Genomic DNA, 26473 nt, shown 5'->3' with positions numbered 1-26473 from the left:
TTTCCAGTTGCAAAGAGTACAGCAGTTTTTCATTTGTCAGCACATGGCAGGAGGGCTTTACTGTAATACTCTCATTTTAGTGAAATGACCCTGAGGCCACAGAATGTGCTCCGGGCAACAAAGTGGCTTGTGGCACTGGGCTGGGAGCCCGGACTGTTAAGTAATTCATTTTAGCCCAGAGTTTCCTTAGAAGGAAGTGTATCTGGGCTGTGAATATAATCTCCCAGGAAATATTCAGTAAGATGGACTGTGTGACTAAAGGTTAAATGATTTTTCCAACAGATATTCAATGGCATTAGAAGTAACTCACCCCAGCTAGGGAAACTGTGTAGCAGTGTGAATGTAAGCGAGGAGATCAAATCTTCAGGACACAAAATGAGAGTCGTGTTTTTCACTGATGGATCCAGGCCATATGGAGGTTTCAGTGCTTCCTACACATCCAGTGAAGATGCAGGTAAGAGAAGACGTTATAAATACACCTGTTTCAATCATGGGCACCGTAGATGTTCGCACAGCTACCACCAATAGCCACCGAGCCGTCTATTTTCCCTTTCGAGATCAAAATTACACCTAAGAGCTTCTACAGCAGGAAACACATATAACCAGGTAGAAAACCCATGCCAGGCAGAAAAAAAAAAAGTTATACTTTCAGAAAGAAAGCTGCCATTGTGAATTAAAAAACAATGCTGTTAGGAGAGCTTCTAGCTCAATCCCGTATAATGTCGCCATGAAATACTGGTTGCCTATTTCACAGTCCTTGGTCAATTATTTTCTGCTGAAAGTGACCTTCTATCTCTAAAAAGGTAACTGACTCCCAGAAAGTGACTAATTGAAGATAGACAGATTTTATGGTTTCTTAGCCAGCCATCTGTACATATATTTCCAGTGTAAATGAATGAGGGTTCACACTGGATACAGAGTATTGAAAATTTATGCAAGATACGGCCTTTCCAGTCTAAATATTCGCCTACTTTCTGGATTGGTGCTATTATCTAAGAGTTTTAAATAGTAGAAAGAGTTGGAACTGAATGTTTAAAAAATCTTTGTTTCATTGATAGGAACATTCATTCCCATATGAAAAGGAGCGAATTCATTGGCACTCCCATGATGTTATTTGTTTGATGAAATAACAAGGCTCAAGTGGAGAATTGCTAATGAGAAGCCACTGAGACCACCACTGTAGTTAGATATTTCTCCAAATTAAATATTAATGAACAATAGGCTTAAATTAGGAGAAACAGATGCCCAGCCAAACCCACAAACCCACCTAATCTACCCTACAGGAAAATAAAGAAGCTGTTTAGTTTTACACATATTTCCAAACTCTCAGAAACGTCTTCCATAGAAATTCACACAAACTTCCATAGACACTCACAGAAACTCACAGAAACTTCTTCATGCATGAGCCAGCCCTTCACCCACAATCTTAACGTCATCTACAAAAACAAAGCAATAAAAATCTTCTTGTTATTTTCGTTGTTATTGTATTATTTGCATCTTCTGTTATGGCCTGGACCTCACTGCTACTTTCTCTGTTGCCCCTTGTTTTCTTAGTATGTGGTGGGTCCCTTACAAATTCCGCCAAAGGAAACTTCACTTCCCCTGGCTATGACGGAGTCAGTAATTACTCAAGAAACTTAAATTGTGAATGGACTCTCAGCAATCCAAATCAGGGAAATTCATCCATTTACATTCATTTTGAAGATTTTTACCTGGAAAGTCACCAAGACTGTCAGTTTGATGTCCTTGAGCTACGAGTGGGTGAGTTCAATCAAAGAGCATGTTCTCCCAGTTTATTTTTTTATATTTTTTATTAGAGAGAGAGAGAGAGAGAAAGCGCATGCAGGGGAGTGGGGCAGAAGGAGAGAGAAAGAATCTTCAGCGGGCTCCATGCTCAGTGCAGAGCCCATCTCCAGGCTCGATCCCATGATCCTGGGATCGTGACCCTGGGATCATGACCTGAGCTGAAATCAAGAGTGGGATGCTGAATTGACTGAGCCACCCAGGCGCCCCAACTGTTCTCCCATTTATCCACGGTATTCTTCTTATACCTGGGGACCACCAACAATGAAGGGACTCAAGTGCCTACAATATATGTACATAGAATCCAAAAGATTGTTGGTCAGAAAAAAGCTGTAATTCTGTGGACACCCAGCTGAGGTAACATGCTCTATTAACAGTGAGTGAGATGGGTCAGTGTTTACAACTAGACCAGTGTTTCAATTGATGTGAGACTTACCCAGGAGAGACTCGGTTTGCGTGTATTCTCTCTCTGTCTCTTTTTAATGTTTATGTACCTATTTTCAGAGAGAGAGAGAGAGAGAGAGAGAGAGAGAGAGAGAGCCAAAGGCCAAGTGGAGGTGGGGCGGGCAGAAAGAGAGGGAGAGAGAGAGAATCCCAAGCAGGCTCCGCACTGTCAGCACAGAGCCCAATGCAAGGCTCCAACTAAGGGAACTGTGAGATCACTACCTGAGAGGAAATTAAGAGTCAGATGCTTAACCGACTGAGCCACCCAGGTGCCTCTGTCTGTTCTCTCTTCATGAGTTCAGGTGGTCCTTTCAATAATCTTTTAGTACTCAAGACTTCTTTCCTCAGAAACTGGGACTTGGCATGGTCAGAACTGTATCAGTGATATCCTAAATTTACAGGAATTCTACTTAGAAATCAAAAGAAGTTTTGCAGTGTACCAGATGGAGAAGCACATGGAAGTTATTTGGGGAATTATCCCCAGAGGAGTCAAGTTTGTCTTTGTTTTCATGATGGAAATGGATTGAGGTTTACTTGGTAAACCATAAGTCTCCAGAATTTTTAAAAATCTGCATTCATAGAAGATGAATCCATTTTAGTTCTTTCTTGCAGTTGAGGAGTGGGTTATCCATCAAATTGCCCCCATTGTTACATTGACACCCTTTCTGTGGCTTGAAAAAGAGAAATAAAGTAACATTGTAGATCGTCTACGCTATTTAAGGTTCACTGAGTTCCATGTCATTGCAAAAAAAATTTTTTAAAGGAGGTTGAAAGCAGCAGAAACTAGTACAATTAGGTGGTGGCAATGTTCTACGGTGGCTACTGAAATCAATGCTGACTTTGAGACCATGTTGGACAGAATTTTCAGGGAGAACTTGATAAAGTCTGTGGTCACAGACCAAGGGACTCAGCAGGAGAATCATCTGGACCCTTCTAGGTAGATGAATCTAGAGGAGACTTACGAGGAAAATGGAAATTGTAGTTTGAGAATGTTCTCCATGTGATTCTGACAAACCCACACCACTGCCACCTGGCTCAAAACCACTGGCTTATTGAATTAAGCAGAGTAGCTGTATATTAAATTTCTTATAGTCCCTCATTTTAGAGACAGTTAAAATACTATATTTTGTTGACTTATGCGATCAATAATATTGATCTGACAGGATAAAGAGAAGATTAAATGTGAGCTCTGTAGGTGTTTTAAAAAAGGTTAATCAAATTACCATGAAAAATAATCTCTGTAAAAATACTCAGCTCTCTCAACTCTTAGCCTGAGTACTGAATATTCTATTCATTTTAGTTGATTAAATGCAGTGAAGAAATCATTAAAATTTTAGCTAATTATCACTTTTATCTTGATGATATGTTTTATCACTGTTGGTGTTATATTTTTTACTTCCTAAAAAAAGGCACATCCAAAAGGTTTTGTTTTCTTTTTAATTAATTGTATCTCTGTTTAGGTATGCTAAAATAGTTATGAAAACACAAATTGGAACAAAATGGCACCTACAGTAGAGAAAGATGCCCATACTAAAAAAGCATGGGGTTTTTTTCCTTTGTTTTTTGTTCTTGTTGTTGTTGTTATTTGTTTTTACCCTATTGGAGGGACTCTTTCTTTTGCAGTTGACAAACATAGAAAGGAACTTTGTGAAATGGCAGCTACTACATCAGAATTTCGATGCGTGTCAATAAATACCTTGAAATGTTTTTTATTATTTGTTCCTACTGAATTCATGGAATGTCTTTCTCAAAAGCTACATAAATTATGGCAATTGGCGTATTATTTTGCTCAGGGGATGCTGATGGGCCTCTGATGTGGAGACTTTGTGGGCCTTCAAAACCTACAGTGCCACTGGTCGTACCTTATCCTCAGGTGTGGATACACTTCGTCACCAATGAACGTGTAGAATATGTTGGATTTCATGCGGAGTATTCTTTTACAGGTAAGACTTGTGATTAAGCTCTCAAACTCTGGCAATAGAATAGTTAACAATTTTTCCCACAAAGATCTTACATCTATTTTGTTAGATTCATTTCTAGGTAGCTATTAGTTTTGTTACTAATGTCAATGAGATGTTCCAAATTACGTCTTCTAATTGTTTGTTGCCGATATCCAGGAATTTAAAATTTTTTACACGTGGATCTTTAGCCCAGAGATTTCACTACACTCTTACTAGCTTTGGTATTTTGTCTGTAGGTTATCTGTGTTTTTTCTGTGTCAACAATCCTGTCTTCTGCAAATGATAGTATTTGTTTCTTTCAACCCCAAAACTTAATGTTTTTTCTCGTCTTATTTCACTGGCTATGCCACCATCACAATGTTGAACAGAAGGGGTGATAGCGTCTTGTTTCTGACCTTAATGTGAATGCCTATGACCTTTTATTGTTAAATTTATTGATTTCTCTTAGGTTTTCAGTAAATACTTCTTATCAGGTTAAAGAAATCCCTTCAATTGTTAGTGTACTTTTTTTTTTAATTATGAATGGGTATAAGATTTTACCAACTGATTTTTCTGCATCTTTTGAGATGATTCTGTTTTCCTCCTTTAATATATTAATATGACAAATTGTATATTAAAAGACTTTCTTCTCATTAAACCATCTTTTAATTTCCAGGATAAACCCTAGTTGGTGTGACATGTGTTTTGCACATATTACTAGATATTATTTGCTAATGTTTTTGTACTGGATTTGCATCTGTGACATTCTGCTTATATCTGAAAATTCAACCCAAGACAGACAGCACTGTTCTTTGCTGCTTCTCTGGGCCATCAGAGTTTTTCTAGAGTCCCTTTCTATGAACATGGCCGTTCTTTTAGACCCTCAACATTATGTAAAAGTCTCAACTCCAACCCTTCCTTTTGTGAGGGTCCAAGGCCGTATGTTCTTCTTGTGCAGGTGTTCAAAACCTCAGACCCATATCTCTGGGGCCCACATCTTCGTTCTACATCCTTTGAAACTGATGAACTTTCAGTAGAGGATTACCTCTCAGAATTTGAGAGGTATTCATTTCTGAGGCAGAGAGAGACAGAGCAAGGGTGGGGGATGGGCAGAGAGAGAGGGAGACACAGAATCCGAAGCAGGCTCCAGGCTCTGAGCCATCAGCACAGAGCCCGACGTGGGACTCAAACTCACGGACCATGAGATCATGACCTGAGCCGAAGTCGGACGCTTAACCAACTGAGTCACCCAGGCACCCCTACACTTAATTTTTTTATAGATTTTGGAAATACCCTTTCTTTCTATTAAGTTTACCTATTAGTCAAAATATGTTTTGGTTATAGTTTTATCTAACATCTCTTTGTGTTATAATCAAACAGTTGATTGGAAGAGGGAGTAAAATTGGTCAACCACTTGCCAGTAGACTTTTCTTTATTGAACTGAAAGAAAAGAATGAGGTTTCAGGAAGCAGTATTATTCATGTAGAATGTCAGACCATCCTGTGTTTTAAAAATATATCTGTTCTTCAACTTGCCATGCTAATCTATACTTTGATAGCTGACCACCGACATAAATGCTTTTTATCAAATGACAAATTCTTTAGTTATGCTATGCATCATATTCTTCAAGCTTATATTTATTTTCAGTGGCTTGTTTTCTTTCAAGCAAGGCAATGTTATTACACAGTGTGGGTTATATGCACATCTAATTATTCTCCATTTATGGTACAGATTATCTTCCTTCTCTTTTGTACTAAATATGATCCTGTCTTGGGACACCTGGGTGGCTCAGTCAGTTAAGTAGCTGACTTTGGCTTAGGTCATGATCTCATGGTTCATGAGTTTGAGCCTCGCATCGGGGTCTGTGCTGACGGTGTGGAGCCTGGAGCCTGCTTCAGATTCTGTGTCTCCCTCTCTCACTGCCCCTCCCCTCGTTGTGCTCTGTCTCTCTCTGTCTCTCAAAAATGAATAAACGTTAAAAAATGGTCCTGTCTTCACTGTGTGATACTGTTTAACACTATATGGAATTCTGGTAATTTCTAATCTCCTACCCAGTTTTACTTTGCTTTTTCCACTTTCTTCTATTCATTTATTGCTTTTTTAAAATCATGGCTGTAAGACCTACTTACTTTGGCTTTGCAGAGATTTTTTTTTTCTTGTATCTAATTTAGAAGGTTACAAATCTCATTTCAGACTGTGGTGGAATACAGCTGGGTGAGAGTGGAGTAATCACAAGTCCCAACTATCCAGCCTCTTACGACAGCTCGACTCACTGTTCCTGGTTGTTAGAAGCCCCACAAGGCCATACCATCACTGTGAGTTCTGATTCTGTGCTGGAACAAAAATACCACATCCTGTGTGGAAACGGATTTCTTTTAATAAGCAAGCAATTGGAATAGGTTTTGATCCTGCAATCAGATCATCATCTTCCCCAAGTCTTCCCTCGTTAGAGTACAGACATTGGCATCTCCAAGTGTACGGTTACTGAAGAAATCTAGTTTGCAAAAGCATAGGAGAGAGTATATGTAGACGATGTTCCCCACCCAGGAGAGAAGTGCAATCACATTCTTTTTTTTTTTTAATTTTTTTTTTAACGTTTATTTATTTTTGAGACAGAGAGAGACAGAGCATGAACGGGGGAGGGTCAGAGAGAGGGAGACACAGAATCTGAACCAGGCTTCAGGCTCTGAGCTGTCAGCACAGAGCCCGACGCAGGGCTCGAACTCACGGACCACGAGATCATGACCTGAGCCGAAGTCCGCCGCTCAACCGACTGAGCCACCCAGGCGCCCCTGCAATCACATTCTTGATGTGAACGTCCATCCCAGCCCACTGGACTGTGGCGCTCTCTCAGTGACTGCGGTTCCAGGAGGAATACCTCCTCTCAAAATTTCCAGTAGAACCTCCAATAAGGAAAAAGGGAAGAGGGCAGGGGAGAATGAAATAAGAGACATAAACACAAAATTAGATAAATCAAAACAAAATAAAAAGGTCTGTGAACAACACAGAGTGCCTCATTCTTTCTTTTTTTCTCTCCTGCAGCTTACGTTTAGTGACTTTGATATCGAAGCCCATGCAACCTGTGCTTGGGACTCTGTAACCGTCAGGAATGGCGGTTCTCCTGGATCGCCCCTAATAGGACAATACTGTGGAAGTTCAAACCCCAGGACGATCCAGTCTGGTTCCAACCAGCTGGTGGTGATTTTTAACTCGGACCGTTCGGTGCAAAATGGTGGATTTTATGCTACATGGAACACACAAACTTTAGGTAAAAGGAACATGTGTTTTTAATTGATCGGTTCTTAAAATTTATTAGCTAATTTAACAAGTATGCATTTTATGACTACTCTCTGCCCAACTGAACCCAGAATGTTATACCCGTGTCATCTCATGTACAACCTCGTAAGGAAGACACAATATCAATACATATTTTTTTCCATTTCGCATGGATAGAAACTGAGGGTAGGTGGGTTGATAATTTTTCCAGGTTGTGAAGCTAATAATTGGTAGAGTCAGGATTTGAATAAAGTCACTGGGGCCCAGAAACTTTGATCTTAACACTTCACCATGTTGCCTAAATGGGCAAAAGGGCATGGCATAACCAGAGAATCGAAAATAATAGAAAATATGTATTGGAATCACAAGTAGTTTGGAATATTTGGAGCTTGGAGGCAGAAGGCTGGGTGGTAAGCTGAGGGCAGGAATCTAGGTGGTCCATATCACGAAGAGCCTTGTCTTCTCTGTTGTCTCGTGAGCAATGGGGAGCCATTGAAGAGTGTTGAGCAGCAAAGTGACAAGATTTGTGATTTAGAGTGAATGCTCTGTATGTGGCAAAATATAATAGATTTGATTTCAAAAGGGTAGTTTTTCTGTATGTAAAGTATGAACTTCATGGAAATTCCCAGAAAACATAAGAACTTGCACTGGATACTTTAGTCAGGATTACTTTAAAGCCTTGCAGCATCACACAGGGCAATTCTTTCTAGAAGAGTCAGAGTTATTATGAAAAGCTTTTCGTGGAATGAGTCAAACTTTATCTTATTAAATCTGTTGAAGTCATAGGGGAGTTTTAGATGCACCACTGGTTTTCCAAGGGTTTAAAAGCAAAAGATAACAGGGAATACTCTTTAACTTAACTTCATTTTGTTTGGAATTCATATTTTTTCTTTTGTCATCTCTTAAGGACATATTTTAATAGTATAAAATAATTCTAGATTTTCTTTCTTTCAATCCATGTAATTTATTTTCATCCATTAATGTTTCAATATGAATGAAGCAGATTCCTTAATGGAAGAAATCTATCCTCCTGAAAATCATTTTCTCTAGTCCTGGATGTTAGAGTAAAATCACAAATGAGTGTAGACTTGTATTCTCATGTGTTCGCAGTAACAAAATACAGAACGTAGAATTGTTGCTACTCAAATACTATATAGCTTCAAGGGGAGTGAAAAATAGTGCTATTGTTTGAAAACAGAATAGAAATCTATCCTTTTTATGGCAAGGATTAGTGGTTTCCGGTGATTTCAATAGAAATGTAACAAAACAGTAACAGCTGAAGCTTCCTCTGGATTCAGTGCCCCTTACACTTATGGGGAGTTCTTGTCGCATACCTGCCCTGAAGACCAGTGACTCACAGGTAAGGAAAAAAGACTGAACTCTCACATTGAGAAATGTGTCTCCTCTGGAAGTTTTGGGCTACTAAAATTGTTATTTTCCTCTCAAATTAATGACTTCTTCCGTGACAATTTTTCAGGCTGTGGGGGAATACTTCATTCAGACAATGGTACAATCAGATCCCCTCACTGGCCTCAGAATTTTCCCGAGAACAGCAGATGTTCCTGGACAGTCATTACTCATGAAAGTAAGCAGTTGGAGATCAGCTTTGACAACAACTTCCTAATCCCCAGTGGTGACGGACAGTGTCAGAACAGCTTTGTGAAGGTGAGTGGGCTTGTTTATTTAATGGGAGCCGAACTGGTTTTGTGAACATAAACATTTAGACCAGAAATGATTCATTGCCTCTAGAAGTAAGAAAAAGACAATTTTGTTGCTTGGGTTTCTTGAATAAAAGCATGAAAAATCTCAATTATTTGGAGTTAAAATTTGAACCACAATATCCAACGTATTGTGACTTTTCATTTGCGAGTACATAGGCAAGTGACTTAACTAAGGACATTGTTTTCTGGCTTTATTAAATTCTTCTTGAGCGCTTGGGGTTCTTCCTTACCATGGAAACTAAAGAAAGAAGGCCAGGGTTTTTTTGCTATGTTCTTTCTTTCATTCGTTCATTCGTTCATTTTTGGTTTTGTTTTCTAATAGACCCTCCAGGACAAAACAAATGTAAGGCAACATTTAAAATGTGCTATAAAAATGACAGAAAGCTAGAGATGTGGCTGGTGTCAGCCCCCACTCTGGGCTTCAAGAGCCCACAAGCTAAGAAGAACATGGGAGGCTCACCTAAAATGATGGCAGTGGGGCAGTCAGGAAGGCTCTCTTTTTCTAAAGTTACTGCTTTAGAAAAGCACTTTGGGTGGCACCGACCTCGCTTTTCACTGATTTATAAATGTGATGACAGTGAGATAAATTCATTCCATCTGTGCTATTTTTCATATCATATGTTATATCTCTAAGAGACCTTTCTACCTGTTAATGGAATGGACATCGGCCTTAAGTTCACATTAGCCTAGACTTCATTCATGTCTCTTGCATTTACTACCTGCATGTTCTTCTGTGAGCTAATTACACATTTATCCTTAAATGACTCAACCTAAAAATAAAGAGAACAATTCGCCCTTTAGTGGGACTGTCTTAAGCATTAGTGGTAATATGATATAATAACACGAACAGTGCTAGGTACTTAGAATGTGAAACCACCTAATGAATAGCAGTGGCTTTTTACTGTTGGGTGTTATTATTTTACATCATCTTTCACATTATGTTTTATATCTACCTAATCCATGCTGTTTAAATAAAAATCCCATACTTTTATAAAATATGTCTACAATAAAACACATTTAATACGAGTTTTCCTAATTGCTTTTTTCATGGAACAAATGAACTGTCTCTCAGGGATTGAGTCAATAGCAAATGCATAGACATACATAAAGCCTTTCACATTCATCAGTTGTACAAATGGAATATGAAAAGTTATTTAGGCCCATTTCTCCTCTTTTAAAATTTTTTTAAATGTCTTATTGATTTTTGAGAGAGAGAGAGAGAGAGAGCAAGTTGGGGAGGGTCAGAGAGAGAGGGAGACAGAATCTGAAGCAGACTCCAGGCTCTGAGCTGTCAGCACAGAGCCCAACGTGGGGCTGGAACTCATGAACCTCAAGATCATGACCTGAACTGAAGTTGGACACTTAACCGACTCAGCCACCCAGGTACCCCAGGCCATTTCTCCTCTGGACCAGACGGGAACCCCTCTGACCTCTGGCAAAGCCAACATAATTGGCAGGTGGAATCCACTGGGAGCCCTGCTCAAATTAAGTGGCCTGGGAAGCACTCTTTCCCTTCCAGGACTGAGCCTCCTGTTTCTGCCAGGAGACAATGAGCAGGGTGGGCAGAACCAGCAAGAGGGACCAGCTCCAGTGAGCGATCCTTAACCTCACACCTTATACAAAAATTAACTCAAAATAGACCACACGCTGAAACGTAAAGTACATGCTATGTGCTTTTAGGAAAAAAAATAACAGAAAATTTTCAGGACCTAGAGATAGATGAACATTTCTTAGATTAAACATCATAGGAGTGATCCATAAAAAGAAAAATTAATAAATCTTACCTCATCAATTGGGGCGGCTAGGTGGCTTAGTCAGTTAAGTGTTGACTTCAGCTCAGGTCACAATCTCACGGCTCATGGGTTTGAGTCCCGCATTGGGCTCTGTGCTGATAGCTTAGAGCCTGGAGCCTGCTTCGGATTCTGTGGCTCCCTCTCTCTCTCTCCCCCTCCTCCACTCGTGCTTGGTCTCTCTGTCTCACAAAAATAAATAAACATTAAAATAAATACTTAGCTCATCAAAATTAAAAATCTTTTGTTCTGTGAAAGCTTCTATGAAGAGGATGGACAGACAAGCCACAGACTGGGAGAAAAGACGTACAAACCACCTATCTGGCAACAGAGTGCTATCTAGAATACATACAGAACAGTCAAGCCCAGCAGTAAAAATACAAAGAATCCAACTGGACTATGGGGGAAAGATTTGAACACATATTTCACTACAGAGGATGTACAGATGGTAAATAGACAATGGAAAGATGTCCAACATCACTAGCCATTAGGAAAAATGAGAATTAAAGCCCCAAGGAGATATTGTGACACACTTTTCAGAATGCCTGAAATAAAGAGTAGTCACAACACTGAATCCTGGCAAGGTGGTGGAGAAGCTGTCATCACTTACGCATTGCTAGCAGGAATGTAAAATGGTACAGCCACTCAGAAAATGGTTCAGCAGTTTCTTATAAAACTAAACATGCACTTGCTGTAAGATCCAGCAACTGCCCTCTTAGACATCTATCCCAGAGGAATGAAAACTATGTTGACATAAAAACCTGTATACAAATGTTCATTTCAGCTTTATTTGTAATAGGCAAAAATTGAAATCAGTGCACATGTCCTTCAACAGGTGAATGGCCAAGCTGTCACATACCTACCAGGGAATGCAAGTCCTCAGTAAAAGCAAACCAACCACTGACCCACTAACCATTTGGACAGATAACCATTGGGGCAGGTGAAAACAGCCAGTACCCAAAGGTTACATACTCTTTTGTTCAATTTATATAACATTTTCAAAATAACAATACTTGAAAATGAACGACAGCCGTAGGTTAGAAAGATGTGGGTGTGGGAGCAAATTGTATATGATTATAAAAGGGCAACTCTAGGAATCCTTATGGTGTTGGGATTATTCATCATCTTGAATGTGTGGTACATAACTGAACACACACATGCGCACACACACGCACACACACACACATATGAGTATAAGTAAAATTGAGAAGTTGAGTAAGATCAGTGGACTGTATCAACATCAACATCCTGGTTATGATATTATACTCTAATTTTGCAAGATGTCAAGGTTGAGGGTCACTGGGAAATGTGTACAAGAGATTTCTCTAGATCATAGCTTATAACTGCATGTGAATCTGTAGGTATCTTAATAGGCAATAATTTTGTTTAAGTTTATTTACTTTGAGAGAGACAGAGACAGTGGAGTGGGGGAGAGGCAGAGAGAGAGAGGGAGAGAAAGAAAACCCCAAGCAGCCTCCACGCTGCCCGCACAGAGCCCGATACAGGGCTCAAACTCACAAAACAGCGAGATCATGATCTGAGCTGAACCAAGAGTTGGACACTTACCCGACTGAACCACCCAGGCACCCCAGTAAGGAATATTTTTTTTTAAAAATTACTTGAATGATAAGATATCATGTACAGCCAGTTGGAATTATACAAACCTTAACAAAAGTCAGAAAGTTTTTGACTTAATGACAGCTCTGTGACATTCTGTAGATCCAATATGGTTTTGATGAGTCCTGGGTCATCTGGGCAATGAAATGAGCTCTTGACTGACAAGGCAGAAATGAATATTGAATAACTCTTTGCCATTATTATCATTACAACACTTACGTCCCTGGGCCAAAAGGTAGGATGTCAGATCCATAATTAATGGCTTCAGGAAAGTATAAGCCCTTGATCATTCTTGAAGTTCTTAATTAAAGCACTTGAGATTCTTTATAAAAAGTTTTATCTGTCACTTTGCCTTTTTAGTAATACTGTGAAAATAGTGCATGCAAATATCTCTCTCTCTCATTAAGTCATATTTATAATTTTTAAACATGTGAATAGAAAAGTTCTGTATACTATTTTCCTGGATAGTAAAGGGGCATCTTAAAGGATATATTACAGAAATTTGGAAGTGTGTGATTCTTTCCTGATGCTTTAAAATTTTTTTTTTAATGTTTATTTTTGAGAGGAGGGAGGGGGGAGAGAATGAGTGGAGGAGGGGCAGAGAGAGTAGGAGACACGGAATCTGAAGCAGGTTCCAGGCTCTGAGCTGTCAGCCCAGAGTCTGACATGGGGCTCAAACTCACAAACCGCAAGATCATGACCTGAGCTGAAGTTGGACACTTAACTGACTGAGCCACCCAGGCACCCCCTCCTGATGCTTTTTTTGATTTTAGATATTTGGCAGAATATCTGTGCCTTTGTTCTTAGTAACTCCCATGACAGACACCTTCTATATCTGATCATTGGCAACATAATTTGACTTCAGTAATGTAATTAATAGCTGGATACCCAGTGTTTGAAAATCACTGGAAATGATATGGCTTTAAAGAACTGAGAAATAGTAAATCAGTGCTATGAATCAGTTTTACTTCACACCTCTTCCTATGGACTGATCTGTCCATAGAAATAATTTTAATGGCTTGTTATTTCTTTGCTTTCTTTGAGGAATATTCCTGAAAGTAATATGTTCTAAATGAATAATTTCATTCATATAATTTGATATGAAGAAAATGTTGAATAGTTAAGTAAGACTAATCCAAACCCATTTACCTTCTTGGGCTAGATAATACTTAGTTGAGGGTGGGGATGGGGGTTGTCTTGTGCATTATAGGATGTTTACAGTTTCCCTGGCCCCTGGCCCCTGCCCCCTACTACGTGCCAGCCCCCACACCAAATGTTACAATCAAAAATGCCCCCAGACACTGCCAAATGTCCCCTTGGGAGGGCACAGTTGCTCCTGGTTGAGCCTCACTCAACGAGGGGGATCTTCCCTGGTTAAACGTGTTGAATGGTCTCTTTTCCCCACTAACATATAGTTATTACCTAATACCAATATTTTCCTTGAGTCACCCAACATTTTAGTTGCTGTGATCTCTTGCCTGAACGACTGCAGTATTCTCCTGGAGGAACTCCCAGTATTCTCTCTTTTCCTCCTATTTTCCACATTGTAATGATTTTCTAAATTTTTTTTAATGTTTACTTATTTTTGAGAGAGAGACAGAGACAGAGAGACAGAGCATGAGCAGGGGAGGGGCAGAGAGAGAGAGGGAGACACAGAATCCGAAGCAGGGTCCAGGCTCTGAGCTGTTAGTACAGAGCCCAGTGCAGGGCTTGAACTCACGAGCCGTGAGATCGTGACCTGAGCCGAAGTCGGAAGCTTAACTGACTGAACCATCCAAGCACCCTTCACATCATAATGATTTTCAAAAGTGTCCTAGAGCCTGTTTTCCACTGGCCCCTTGCCATTTTCAGGACCTTAGCCTGGAGGCTTGCAGGGACTCTGCAACCCTCCTCACTCCTCATTCAGTTTGCTCTCTGTTCCTTGAAATAGCCCCGCCCCTTCCTGTCACAGGTGCTTCTTCAGGCAGTGACACCCTCCCCAACCCAGGTGAAGCCCCCTGTTATATATATATATATATACATACTCTAGCTAGCTCCATGACAGCTCCTTTCACGGTTGCAACTCTGCATTGGAAGTGATTCTATGGGGGCAGCTGGGTGGCTCAGTGAGTTAAGTGTCCAACCTCAGCTCAGGTGATGATCTCACAGTTAGTGAGTTCGAGCCCTGTATTGGGCTCTGTGCCAGTTTGGATGCTGAAGCCTGTTTCAGTGTTTCCCTCTCTCTACACCCCTACCCCGCTCATGTTGTCTCTCTCTCGCTCTCAAAAATAAATAAACATTTAAAAAAATTTTTAAATGATTCTATGATTACTATTTTTCTCTGGTTAGGCTGGTTAGGATTGGCTCGATTTGGAATTTTAATGCTCACAATTTATTCCTCAGCAACGACCTTTCTCATGGGTTCAAATCTGAATTACTCCTTTTAGAGTGGCCAGACCAATGAAATGACAGCCTAAGTCCACTTGGGAGTTAGGAACCCAGTTTTCGGTAAATAGCACCTCAAGGCCGAATCTCACCCTTTCTTCAAAATGAACCTTAAAGGTGAACACTGCCAGGAAGTCTTCCATGATTTATTTCAGTTCATGATGATTATGTGTATACTTGAATTCATGTCCCTTTTCCTCAGGCTCTACAAATGTGTTAATTTCCATGGGCTTCTTGGTACATGTTGTCTCCTTGCAGCCCACAGTCTGCCATCTACCCGGGACAAATGATAAGCCTCACAGTAGCACACATCACTGCTCTGTCTCCCTTGACACCTTATGATCTTAGCTAGATCAGGCCAATGAGGAGAAGGTAAGAAGAATATGAGTAGTGGTTGATTTTTTTATTTATTTATTTTTTTTAGAAATCACTGCCTAGCTACATGAAAATGGTCAGTCTCTTTGCAAGAGTCAAGAATGGGATATCTCATTAAAAAGCAGCTTAAAAACACTATTCTCAAAAGAAAATATTATAGATTTGCATGTGTTTCATTTACTACCGTGTTTAGGTCTATTACACCCCGGTTCTGTGAATTTTCCAGCCTAAGCACATTAGACTATCTACAGGGGAAAACTTCAAGCATTAAGTCGTGTCTATGGCTCTGCTAGGTGTGGGCAGGAACTGAGGAAATGGACAAAGCCCTGTTAGCCTCGAGCTGTGGCAGTGTGGCTCCCGCTTCCATCATGACACCAAGAAATGCATTCACAGCCGTGTTCCAGTCTCAGGAAGCCCCGGCTCAGGGCTTCTCTGCATCCTTTGTGAGCCGTAAGTAGCCCTAAAAGCCAAACTGGGTGGCCCTTCAAAGGGTGGGGCTGCCGCAGGCAGGCGTGTGGGAGAGTGGGGGCTGAACCAGGGTTGGCTGGAACTGGGGGTTCAAAGGGGAGGAGGTGGGGGTGGGGTCGCCTGATCCTGATAGCACACTCTTCTTTCAAAAACCAGTGAGAGTTGGAGCTGAATTCAATGGGAGGCCAACTGAGAGATGACGGAGAGGGCTTGAGTGCCACCAGCCAATGTCTAAAAATGACCCTAAAACCCAGTGCGGGGCAGGAATTAGGGAAGCCCAGGAGGCTGGTAATTAGTAGACAATCGGTGTGCCTGGTGAGCGGCACCCTGGCCTCCGTGGAAATCACCCTGGGGCTTTTTGAACCCACTGAGTGTTGGATGGTCGGGCCTCACTTGACCCACCGGAACTCACAATTTCTACCTGTGGGGACTTGCATGTTTTCACTCTCACCCAGATGATTCTCGAAGTCAGTAAACTTTGCGTCACTTTCTTCAGCATTTTCCCTTCCTTCTGTGATGACTACTCACAGATCAGAGTAGTGACAAATGCAAAGGGTTTCAAGTCTGAGAAGCAGTGATGTGTGCCTGCTGGCTGCATTCAGAGGAGTAGCCACTAAACACAAACCACTGTTTCGGAACAAGTCTGATGAAAACAATTAGAGAGAGCGATGCAGTGAATAGGTATTTCAGACACGAAGGAGAGACAGTGTGGTGGAAAGGGAGGAAGGAAAGGCCAGCCCAGGCCTAATTCCAGGTCCTCCTTCGCTTGGTTCTTGTGCGTGTGTGTGTGAGTGCATGACTGTATGTTTCAATATCCGTTTAGAAGGATACTGATATTTTCATATGTGATAGGTCAGGGAGTGATGTGGATTAACTAGTTAGTGGTTATATGCAAACAAATGTCATTTTAGTGGTGCTGATGTGAAATGTTGGGGTCTGGGAGTGAACGGTCAAGAAAGAATTCTTGAGACATCTTCGGGGTGAAAACAGTGGTTTTATTAAAGCACAGAGACAGGACTCGTAGGCAGAAAGAACTGCACTGGGGTTGTGAGGACTGACCGATTATATAGTTTCAGGCTGGGAGGACGTTAGGGATAGCTGAGTCTCTAAGGAATTTGGAAGCAAGGTTTCCAGGACCTTGAGGGGCTAGATGTTGTTAGGATAAGGTCATTTACTACTGTCTAGTAAACCCTTAGTCATGAGACCCTTCAGATGTGTATCAGTGTGCCATACGTTTGCAGGATGATTGCTAACTTATATCTTGGGGAGGGTGGTTAGAAATACAGGAAGTTTCCAAAGAGGCTATATATTATATATATATATATATTATATTATATATATTATATATATATTAATTACATATAATAAATATTATATTATAGTATTATATTATATTCTAAATATATACATATAAATATAAAAAATATTTATTTATGTATGTATGTATGTATGTATTTATTTATTTATTTATTTATTTATTTATTTATTTTGAGAGAGAGAGGGAGAGGCAGAGAGAGAGAGAATCCCTGTGGATTGATGTGGGGTTTGAACTCATAAACCATGAGATCATGACCTCAACCGAAACAAAGACTTGGACACTTAAGCTTAACCAACTGAGCCACCCAGACTCCCCCAAAGAGATTTTTATATGTTAAAGGAGACTTACAGGAGGTCGGGGCTAATATCAAGCTAAGGTTACCTTTTGCCCCTAGCAAAGTATTACCAGTGAGGCAGATGAGTTCCTGGAGGAAGGTCACCCTGCCTGCCGTAAGTCCTTGTCAATGGGCTGCAAGTTGTAAGCAAATTTGACTTTTTTCTACATTTATTTTGCCTTTGTTTTCCACATCAGTAAGAGGATGGTTCTCTATTTCTGACACCAGGGAATCATCCATGTGAGAATTTGATAAGAATTGGCATTAGTAAATTCAACATTTTTAAAAGCAGGCATTGCTTTTGTGGCCAGATTACAATATTAATGAAAATAACATAGTTTTCTAATGTTATTATAAGATATTTTAAAACCATTAAATGGGGGCACCTGTCTAGCTCAAGTCAGTAGAACATTTTCCTTTTGATCTCAGGATCATGAGTTCAAGCCCTACATTGAACATGGAGCCTCCTTAAAAAACAACAAACAAACAAATGAACAAAACCATGTAAGTGTACAAATCACTTCATCTGTTTTATGTCTTTATCTACATGAACCATATTCGATCTTTGCCCAGTTATCCTTTCCATATTATCTTCAAATTTAGTGATCTGCGATGGATTTTTGGTAAAATGTCTACTACCTAGCCCCAAACTCTGCAGCATTTTCTAAAACACATAGAATGTACTCATTTTGGCTGCATATGTATTTTAAAAATCAGAGCCCCATCCCCTTAGTTATTGTTTCTTTCATTTGGAATATGTCAGGAAATATGTCTCTAGAGAACTTGAGTCTTTCCCTCGCTGATAAGATCCTACACTTGAAAACAAATGTTCTGATTATGCCTTTTTCTTCCCACATAGGATGTGGAGGTAATTTCACCAACCCTTCAGGTTACATCCTTTCTCCAAACTACCCAAAGCACTATGACAATGACATGAATTGCACCTACATCATCAAGGCTGATCCTCTGTCCCTGGTCCTCCTGACTTTTGTGTCTTTCCACTTGGAAGGTAAGTTTATTCTTATGTAAATTACATTTAGATTCTTAATAAATGAATGAGTGATAAATAGAGCCAGAGGTGGTATAAATTCATCACTTGAAGGAAATGTTTAAAATGTTAGAGTATTTTGGGGGCACCTGGGTGGGTCAGTCAGTTGAGCATTCTACTCTTGATTTGGGCTCGGGTCAAGATCTCAGGATATGTGAGATCAAGCTCCGAATTGGTCTCTGCTGACAGTGTGGATTCTGCTTGAGATTCTCTCTCTCCCTCTCTCTCTCCCTTCCCTGCTCGCGGGCATGTTCTCTGTCTCTCAGAATAAATAAACATTAAAAAAATAAAATGTTAGAGTATTTTTGATGTAAACATGATTAAAATTCCATTTGGTATTTTAAGACCATATGTACCATTCTATATATTCCATCCAGATATGAAAAAAGTAACATAAGAGCTTTAAGAATGTAACAGAAGCATCATACGAATTGCTTAAAGAAAAAAAAAAGTCTTGAAAGGTAGCACATGTTAGTGATAGAGGTTTTTTTTTTTTTTTAAGATTTTTTAAAGTTTATTCTTTACAAATTAACTTTCTATTTCTAAATTATAATTAGCCTGTAGATTTGTCACGCTACCTCTGCGTAACGCAAATTTCTTTCTGTTTGGGTTAGTCTCCCATGCCCGTGAAAAGCTACAGTAAGCGAAATATGCTACAGTATTCAGCATTGAGGAAATTTATGTTTCATAAAGATAAGAATGACATGTCAGTACTGCCACATTGATAAATTATACAAAGCTTCTCTCACTTTATCCTTTTTCTATGACCTCCTTTTCCCACATCTCTACAGGTTGTAAATTTTGGCACATGTGTTTGCTAAAAAATGCCAAGTATGAATTGATGCCTGTCACTGTGAAAATGGAAAATGAAGTAAAATGTATCTTTTCAGCATTTGCTGGCACAACATCTCTGTAGTATAAAAATGTGTTCACAGTATGTGAAGTATTAGGGGAAGGTAAAACAGTGTATCTAAAATGATCCAATTTTGTATTTAAAAATAACGTAAGAGACCAAACAGATGAGCAAAGGGAAAGGGAAGGAAAAATAAGATAAAAATAGAGAGGATGGCAAACGGTAAGAGACTCTTAAATACAGAGAACAAACTGAGGGTTGCTGGAGGGGTGTTGGGTTGGGGGATGGGCTACATGGGTGATGGGCATTAAGGAGGACACTTGTTGGGATGAGCCCTGGGTGTTGTATGTAAGTGATGAATCACTAAATTCTACTCCTGAAAAAAACATTAAAAAAATAGAAGTATTATAAGAGCAAAAATAATAATAATAACATGCGTAAGGCTATAAAGCAGTACTTTAAGAGTTTACCACTATGCATAGATTTATAGGTGATATGTATTTTCTTCATACCTTTTCTATTATTTTTATAATTGGGGAAAAGTTGTTCTAATAACAGGAGAAAAGCACGTGGCTTGGATTGTGCATTTGTTCTCATTAAATTACATCATCATAAAAATGTCATCTGCCAATATCATTTAGAATTAAAAAGAGACGCTGGTAGATATACCATATACTATAGCCACAAAAACACTGCCAATGCCAATGGTATATGTTTTATGACAAAGGAACCCATACTGACCCCAAGCATCCTTGGGACCACTGGCCTGGGGTGGTGGGAGAGCGCACAGCATTTTAGAATGTATCCCGGGACACCTGGGTGGCTCAGTGGGTTGGGCTTCTGACCTCGGCTCAGGTCCTGATCTCACAGTTCACAAGTTCAAGCCCCATTTCGGGCTCTGTGCTGACATCTCGGAGCCTGGAACCTGCTTCGGGTTCTGTGTGTCCCTCGCTCTCTGCCCCTCCCCCACTCATGCTCTGTCTCTGTCTCTTCCTGTCTCAGAAATAAATAAAAATTAAAACAAAATTAGAATATGTCTCAATGCCACGTCAACCACGTACTAGTCAGGTGACTTTGTGCAAATTAACCTTTCTTTCTCAAACTCAATTTTTTTAAAATATAAAATAGTAGTTATGAAACTCAAATAATGCTTGTAGAAGCCTATTTTGTGAATTATATCAGAGTGGCCACTGTTTTGTTTTTTTTGCTGTTGCCACCATTCTGGCTCTCCAGATAGAACTTAACACGAGTTGCCTAGAACAGATACTTGTTTTTCCCAGATTAAGTTATTTGCTAACCCTCACCCCATTGAAAGGTTGATTTTCTTAATAAGATGATAGGCTTATGATAATGTCTTGTGACATTTCCAGTGTTGCAGGTACTCAGCATGTTTGAGTAATTTCCGGCTATAGATTAATTGAATTATGATGATTCCCAAAAAGGGCAACATTAATCAAATTTATCTTGTAATTAGATTCTTATCACTAACCATAGCAATGCTGACATTCACTGAATATCATTAACAAGCCAGATATTCATTAGCTACAGTAAAAATAACCTTCCACCTCTTCCAAAGTGAGCCTGAGGAATTCATGTTCATATGTTGTGATAAAACGGAAAGTTGTTCCCCTCAAAAAGCTGCAGGTTTATTTTTATTTTATTTTATTTTATTTTATTTTATTTTATTTTATTTTATTTTGTTTTGTTTTGTTTTGTTTCGTTTCGTTTCGTTTCGTTTCGTTTCGTTTCGTTTCGTTTCGTTTCATTTTTTTTCAGGAGACTTAGTCTTTCTAGCTAGGCCAAAGGAACTGTTTCTGAAAGACTGTCCACATTTGTCTGAGCATTTCTGAGTCCAGCACATCAACAGAGCCCTGTTGACCTTGGCAGAGATGAGGGTTCTAGATCTACTCTTTTGGTGGGTCATTAGCATAAAAGGTAGATCTGGCAAAAATAAGATGGGCTATCCCAGACTACAAAATACAACGGGGCCATATACTTGCATGTTGTATCTCCCAAACACTGACAATTGGTTAGGGAAGGTATTGCTGTTCAGGCTAGCATACTGATTACTGCACTGTAACCTGGTGCTTTCACCATCGGGAGACTGCAAACGTTCAGTGACCTACCTTCCACTACAGGAGGTTATGTGATCTTCTGTATTATATCATATATAATCTTCTATAATATATATTCTATATAATTACTGATGAAATATAAAAATGGCAGTGAAATCAATTAAAAGTCATGGGAAAAATTTCTGTTTGAGCATTTATAAGGCAACATTTTTTTTTTCCCTGAATGTCACCTCAAGATTGAAATGGCTCTTGGTATTCTTAACAGTGGTGTTAAAAGTTGTAAAATATAAAAAATGAAAACCAGGGGTGCCTGGGTGGCTCAGTTGCTTAAGTGTCTGACTTCAGCTCAGGTCGTGATCTCACGGTTCATGGGTTCAAGCCCCACATCAGGCTCTGTGCTGACATCTTGGAGCCTGGAGCCTGCTTCAGATTCTGTGTTTCCCTCTCTTTCTCTGCCCCTCCCCTGCTTGTGTTCTCTCTCTCTCTCTCAAAAATAAACATTAAAAAAATAAAATAATAAAAATTAAAAAAATAAAATTTAAAAATTTTTAAAAAGGGGCACCTGGGTGACTCAGTTAGTTGAGCATCCAACTCTTGACTTAGGCTCAGCTCATGATCCCGGGACCATGGGATTGAGCCCTGTGTTGGGCCCCATGCTGAGTGTGGAGCCAGCTTGGGATTTTCTCTTTCTCCCCTCTACCTCTGCCTGTCTGCCCTGCTCACACTCTTGCTTACTCGCGCTATCTCTTAAAAAAAAAAAAAAGGCCGTAAAATAGAAGAAAATTGACAAATTCAATATGTTTCTTTTGGTCAAAAAGGAAACACCAAAAACAGACAAAAGCTAACAACAAAGTGTAAGAGAGAAACTGTCAATGTTTGTACTTATTTTGGAATCAGATGTTCTTAAATAAATATTTATTTAATTTTCCCAAATATTGAATGGTCACAAAGTGTAGTTTTGTGTTTTCGTCATTCATGTGCCCAAGGAGATGCCTCGACATTGCTGGGAAGATGACAGACCATTTATTTTTATTTTTATTGATTTACTTTCTACCTTATAGATGAGATACTATAAATGAGGTACCCTATGGCAAGTGAAGGCCTTCTATTTCTTGATTTTTTTATCATTAAAATCAATTATAATGTTGATTCACCTTAGTGAGCATGAAAAGTTTAAAAATTCTTAACTAAAAAATCCTAAATCTAGGCAAAATCTTTTTTTCTTTTTTTTTGAAGTTTATTTATTTTGAGACACAGAGAAAGCAAAGAAAGGGCAGAGGGAGGGAGAGAGGGAATCCCAGGCAGGCTCTGTGCTGTCAGTGCAGAGCCAGATGCAGGGCTCAAGCTCACGAACCACAAGAGCATGACCTGAGCTGAAACCAAGAGTCAGATGCTTAACCGACTGAGCCAACTAGGCTCCCCTAGGCAAAGTCTAAATTCAGTTTTTCTCAGATCAGTTGATAAGAACTAAATAGTAGCGTAGCACCTTGGCACAGAAACTGGAGACAAACAGAAAGGCAAATGTTTTGCTCACTCTCCTCTAAAGATGGCCTCAAAAGGCCCCAAGAAGATTAGGGCTAGATTCACAGAGTGGCCAGGTGGTAAGTCCTTTGTAATATTTGGCTGAATTTTTAAAATTTACTGAGAGCTCCTGGTTTACAGGTCATACCTCATATAAGCTAAAAGAGAAAAGAAAAGAAAATTTAGTTTTAGATTTTTCCTTTTGCTCTTTTTCGCACAAAGAAGCCCAATGATTAGCTTTTGTCAATTGTCTTAGTTCACGTTACCCCCTGCCATATAATCTAAGGTTTTATTTTTTAATAGCATTTTTCAACTACTTAACCATTTCTTCTCTTTGCTTTCTTAACTGTTTCTAAAGAAATCAGAATGGAGGCACATTTCACAATGTATTATTTTAGAAAGCATTGGGCAATGCTTCTTTTGAAATAGTTACTCTTGATGGTTTATTCAAATTGGTCAAACACTGGAGGCGAGAGTTCAGTTGTGTGGGAATCCCTGCTTGCCTGGGTTATAAGACTTTGGCCTGCACATCCTGTAGAGCTTAGTTCTATGCTGGCACGTGCTTCTTGGTCCCACTCGGTCATTCCCCCACTGGGCAATCCAGTCTCCAAGCTACTAGGAGCAATGTTGACTAGGCATTGCTGCCCCCTACTTCATGTACCTTTTCCTAGAGCTCTTCACTGCTTTACTGAAAAGACTTTATCTTATCTACAGTATTAAAATAGTCCAACCCAAATGATTTTTCCCTATCTGTAGTCCTCTTAGATATCTCTGCCTCTCTATCTATGGCTCTCAAGAAAAATTGCACTGTGAATCTAAATTTTACAAGTTTAGGGGCGCCTGGGTGGCTTAGTCGTTTAAGCGGCCGACTTCGGCGCAGGTCATGTTCTCGCGGTCCGTGAGTTCGAGCCCCGCGTCGGGCTCTGTGTGGACAGCTCAGAGCCTGGAGCCTGTTTCAGATTCTGTGTCTCCCTCTCTCTGACCCTCCCCATTCATGCTCTGTCTCTCTCTGTCTCAAAAATAAATAAACGTTAAAAAAAATTTTTTTTTTTAATTTTACAAGTTTATACTATTTGCTGAATTACTCATCCTTGGTTTCCTTTCAGTTCTCTCCAAGTTCTTGGAATCATAATGGCATTCAGAATTGAACATTTCTCTGTAATAAAGTCAGAAGAGTGTGATAAAAATTGTATTTCAATACATTGGATAGAGCCTTACCCATTTCAAAAAATACAATCTCAAAGTTTTTTAGAAGGATGGAAAATAATCATCAAAACAAATGATGGAGGATTGCTTTACACTTCAGAGATTTCAGTAGTAAATATACATCAAATTATTTACTAAAGATAGAATTAAGAATGACTGGAGCTCCTTTTCTCATGATACAGGCTCTAGTCCAAGGAGAATACATCATTCAATCTCAGGTTACCTCTTCCTGATAAGTCCTCATATGTCTAATAAATGTTACCTCTTGGCCATAAACTCAACTTGGATATTTACCTTGGTCCTTCAAGAACTTCTTCAAGCTTTGACCAAGTTCCTTTCTCTTCCTAGAAGGCGATCATGCTAGTTGCATTTAACTATATTCTATTTGAGAGGTTTGTGTATATTTTTATTGTATATTCAATTGGTTTCCCCCTATGCTTATTTAAGAGTGTTTAATATTATCTGATAACTGTGGTCTTTGTCACCAAGAATCAGACTGTGTGGTGATGTGATAAGTAGAGCTTGAGGAAAGGATATATATGTGTGAATTACTTTATCCCCATCAAGATAGTTATATCTCATTTTCTTACACTTTACTTTGTTTATGCTAATCCTTGTTATGTTCTTAGACTTCAGGTAAATTTTATAAATTCTGATATCATGTAGAGTTTGATTTTTTTTATGGATAAAATTTAGAAGGACATCCTACCTTCAAGAAATGACTGCTGGAAAGGATATAAGAATGTCTTAACCCACCAAGCAACTTGCCAAATAACATAACTTTCATAATATTGAGTCAGGCTGTGCAGATGAGCAGATTTTTTGAATGGTTTAGTTGTTTGATACTCTCTAGCCATCTACAAAAAGATTATAAAATCCTCTCTCAACTTCCTCTGCCTCTTCCCTACCCAATGTCCTTATTGTTGAACATAGATCTTTTGTGAACAGTTAATGAGTTTTGGTTGTATCTTGTTATAGATGTACCACTGCTATTTGGCAAACTTTCTAGAAATGAACTGGTTCCTTTAATTAATATTTTGGAAACATGATCAACTCTATGACACGTTTTACCCATGTTTCACAACCTTTCCATAATTTTCTAAGACAACCACCACTGTAATAGTCTATATCATTAGGTCAACAACTTAAAAACTAACTCTTTAATACTTAACAGATATCTGCATAGCAAACTATTGGATCAAAGTGGAACCAAGCTTTTAATGTAGCATTGGCAATATTTCCTTTCATTCTGTGATTTTGCTATTATAACTTTATATATTGTTGATGGCTAAAGATATTTTTAAGCTAATGCATAATATTTTTTGATTCTCAAACTCACCTACTCTGAATTTTTAAAATTCCAATAAAGATTTTGGTGGGGAGCACAAATTAAGAGGTTACAATTAAGGGTACATAATCTTTCAGAATTCAAACTATGCATCTGAGTTTAATGTATTTCTTTTTTTGTCCTTTTTTCCCAACAACATATTGCTTCTATTTATATGGTATTGTCATGGAGTTAAGTCTTTCACATTTCTAGGAGATTTATCTCCAATTAGAAGCATTCCTATTCCAGGATTTCCAAAATGAAGAAATTCTTTGAGGTTAATTTAATAAATATCTTGAACTCATACTCAAGATTGAAGTTGGGTAGAAACATAGCTAGGGAGCCAAATGTCCTCCATCAATTTTTTCTCTAAGATAATACATCTGAAAAGGAGAGGGGGATTTTTAAGATACAGATATGTAAAAGAAAATGCATTTATCAAGCTTATTTCAGTTAGAAGTGGTAGATGATCTTCAGGTTAGCATTGATACAGAGTTTATAGGAAGAATGCTGGGCTATCTTCTCTCATAAATGGGAGGTTTAAAAATAAGAAGGGAGTTATGGGCTTCCAGAACAAGCAGAAGCAGGAACAAGAATCCTTCAGAATGCTCTCTTTCCTTCCCACTCCTGCCCCACCCCCATCTCTTTTTGTTGCTTTCCGCATGACAACTTCATTTTCTCTTACCGCAGCAGACCTTCCGTCACATGTCAGGAGACAGCTGCTGATGTTTTCCAAGTTGAACATCTGTGGCTTCTGCTATTGACTCCCTCTTACTCAGTTACAGTTTGAACACACCTGATTGGTCTAGATTGGGTACGACATCCTATCTTGAAGTAATCAATCTATCAACAGTGCTCAGGATAGTGGGATTCTATAAAAATAATAACAATGATTATGATTATGATAGTCCCTGGAATTATAATTTCTGACCC

The 26473-nt window shown here is 39.2% G+C and overlaps 1 protein-coding gene across 1 annotated transcript in view; it reads left to right on the top strand.

The window, feature by feature from the left end:
* Positions 1-26473, top strand: part of CUBN (cubilin) — a 277621-nt gene that overhangs the window by 201482 nt on the left and 49666 nt on the right. The window contains exons 49-56 of the mRNA XM_030320462.1: positions 283-454; positions 1555-1761; positions 4041-4190; positions 6381-6502; positions 7230-7455; positions 8941-9128; positions 15684-15840; positions 18370-18519. Coding sequence (XP_030176322.1) covers positions 283-454; positions 1555-1761; positions 4041-4190; positions 6381-6502; positions 7230-7455; positions 8941-9128; positions 15684-15840; positions 18370-18519 — 1372 coding nt within the window. The remainder of the gene's footprint in view (positions 1-282; positions 455-1554; positions 1762-4040; positions 4191-6380; positions 6503-7229; positions 7456-8940; positions 9129-15683; positions 15841-18369; positions 18520-26473) is intronic.

The sequence above is a fragment of the Lynx canadensis genome, chromosome B4, assembly GCF_007474595.2.
Source record: "Lynx canadensis isolate LIC74 chromosome B4, mLynCan4.pri.v2, whole genome shotgun sequence".
In the NCBI taxonomy this organism is placed as follows: domain Eukaryota; kingdom Metazoa; phylum Chordata; class Mammalia; order Carnivora; family Felidae; genus Lynx; species Lynx canadensis.
Note: the sequence above shows the minus strand (reverse complement) of the source record. Positions and strands in the feature narration are given on the sequence as shown.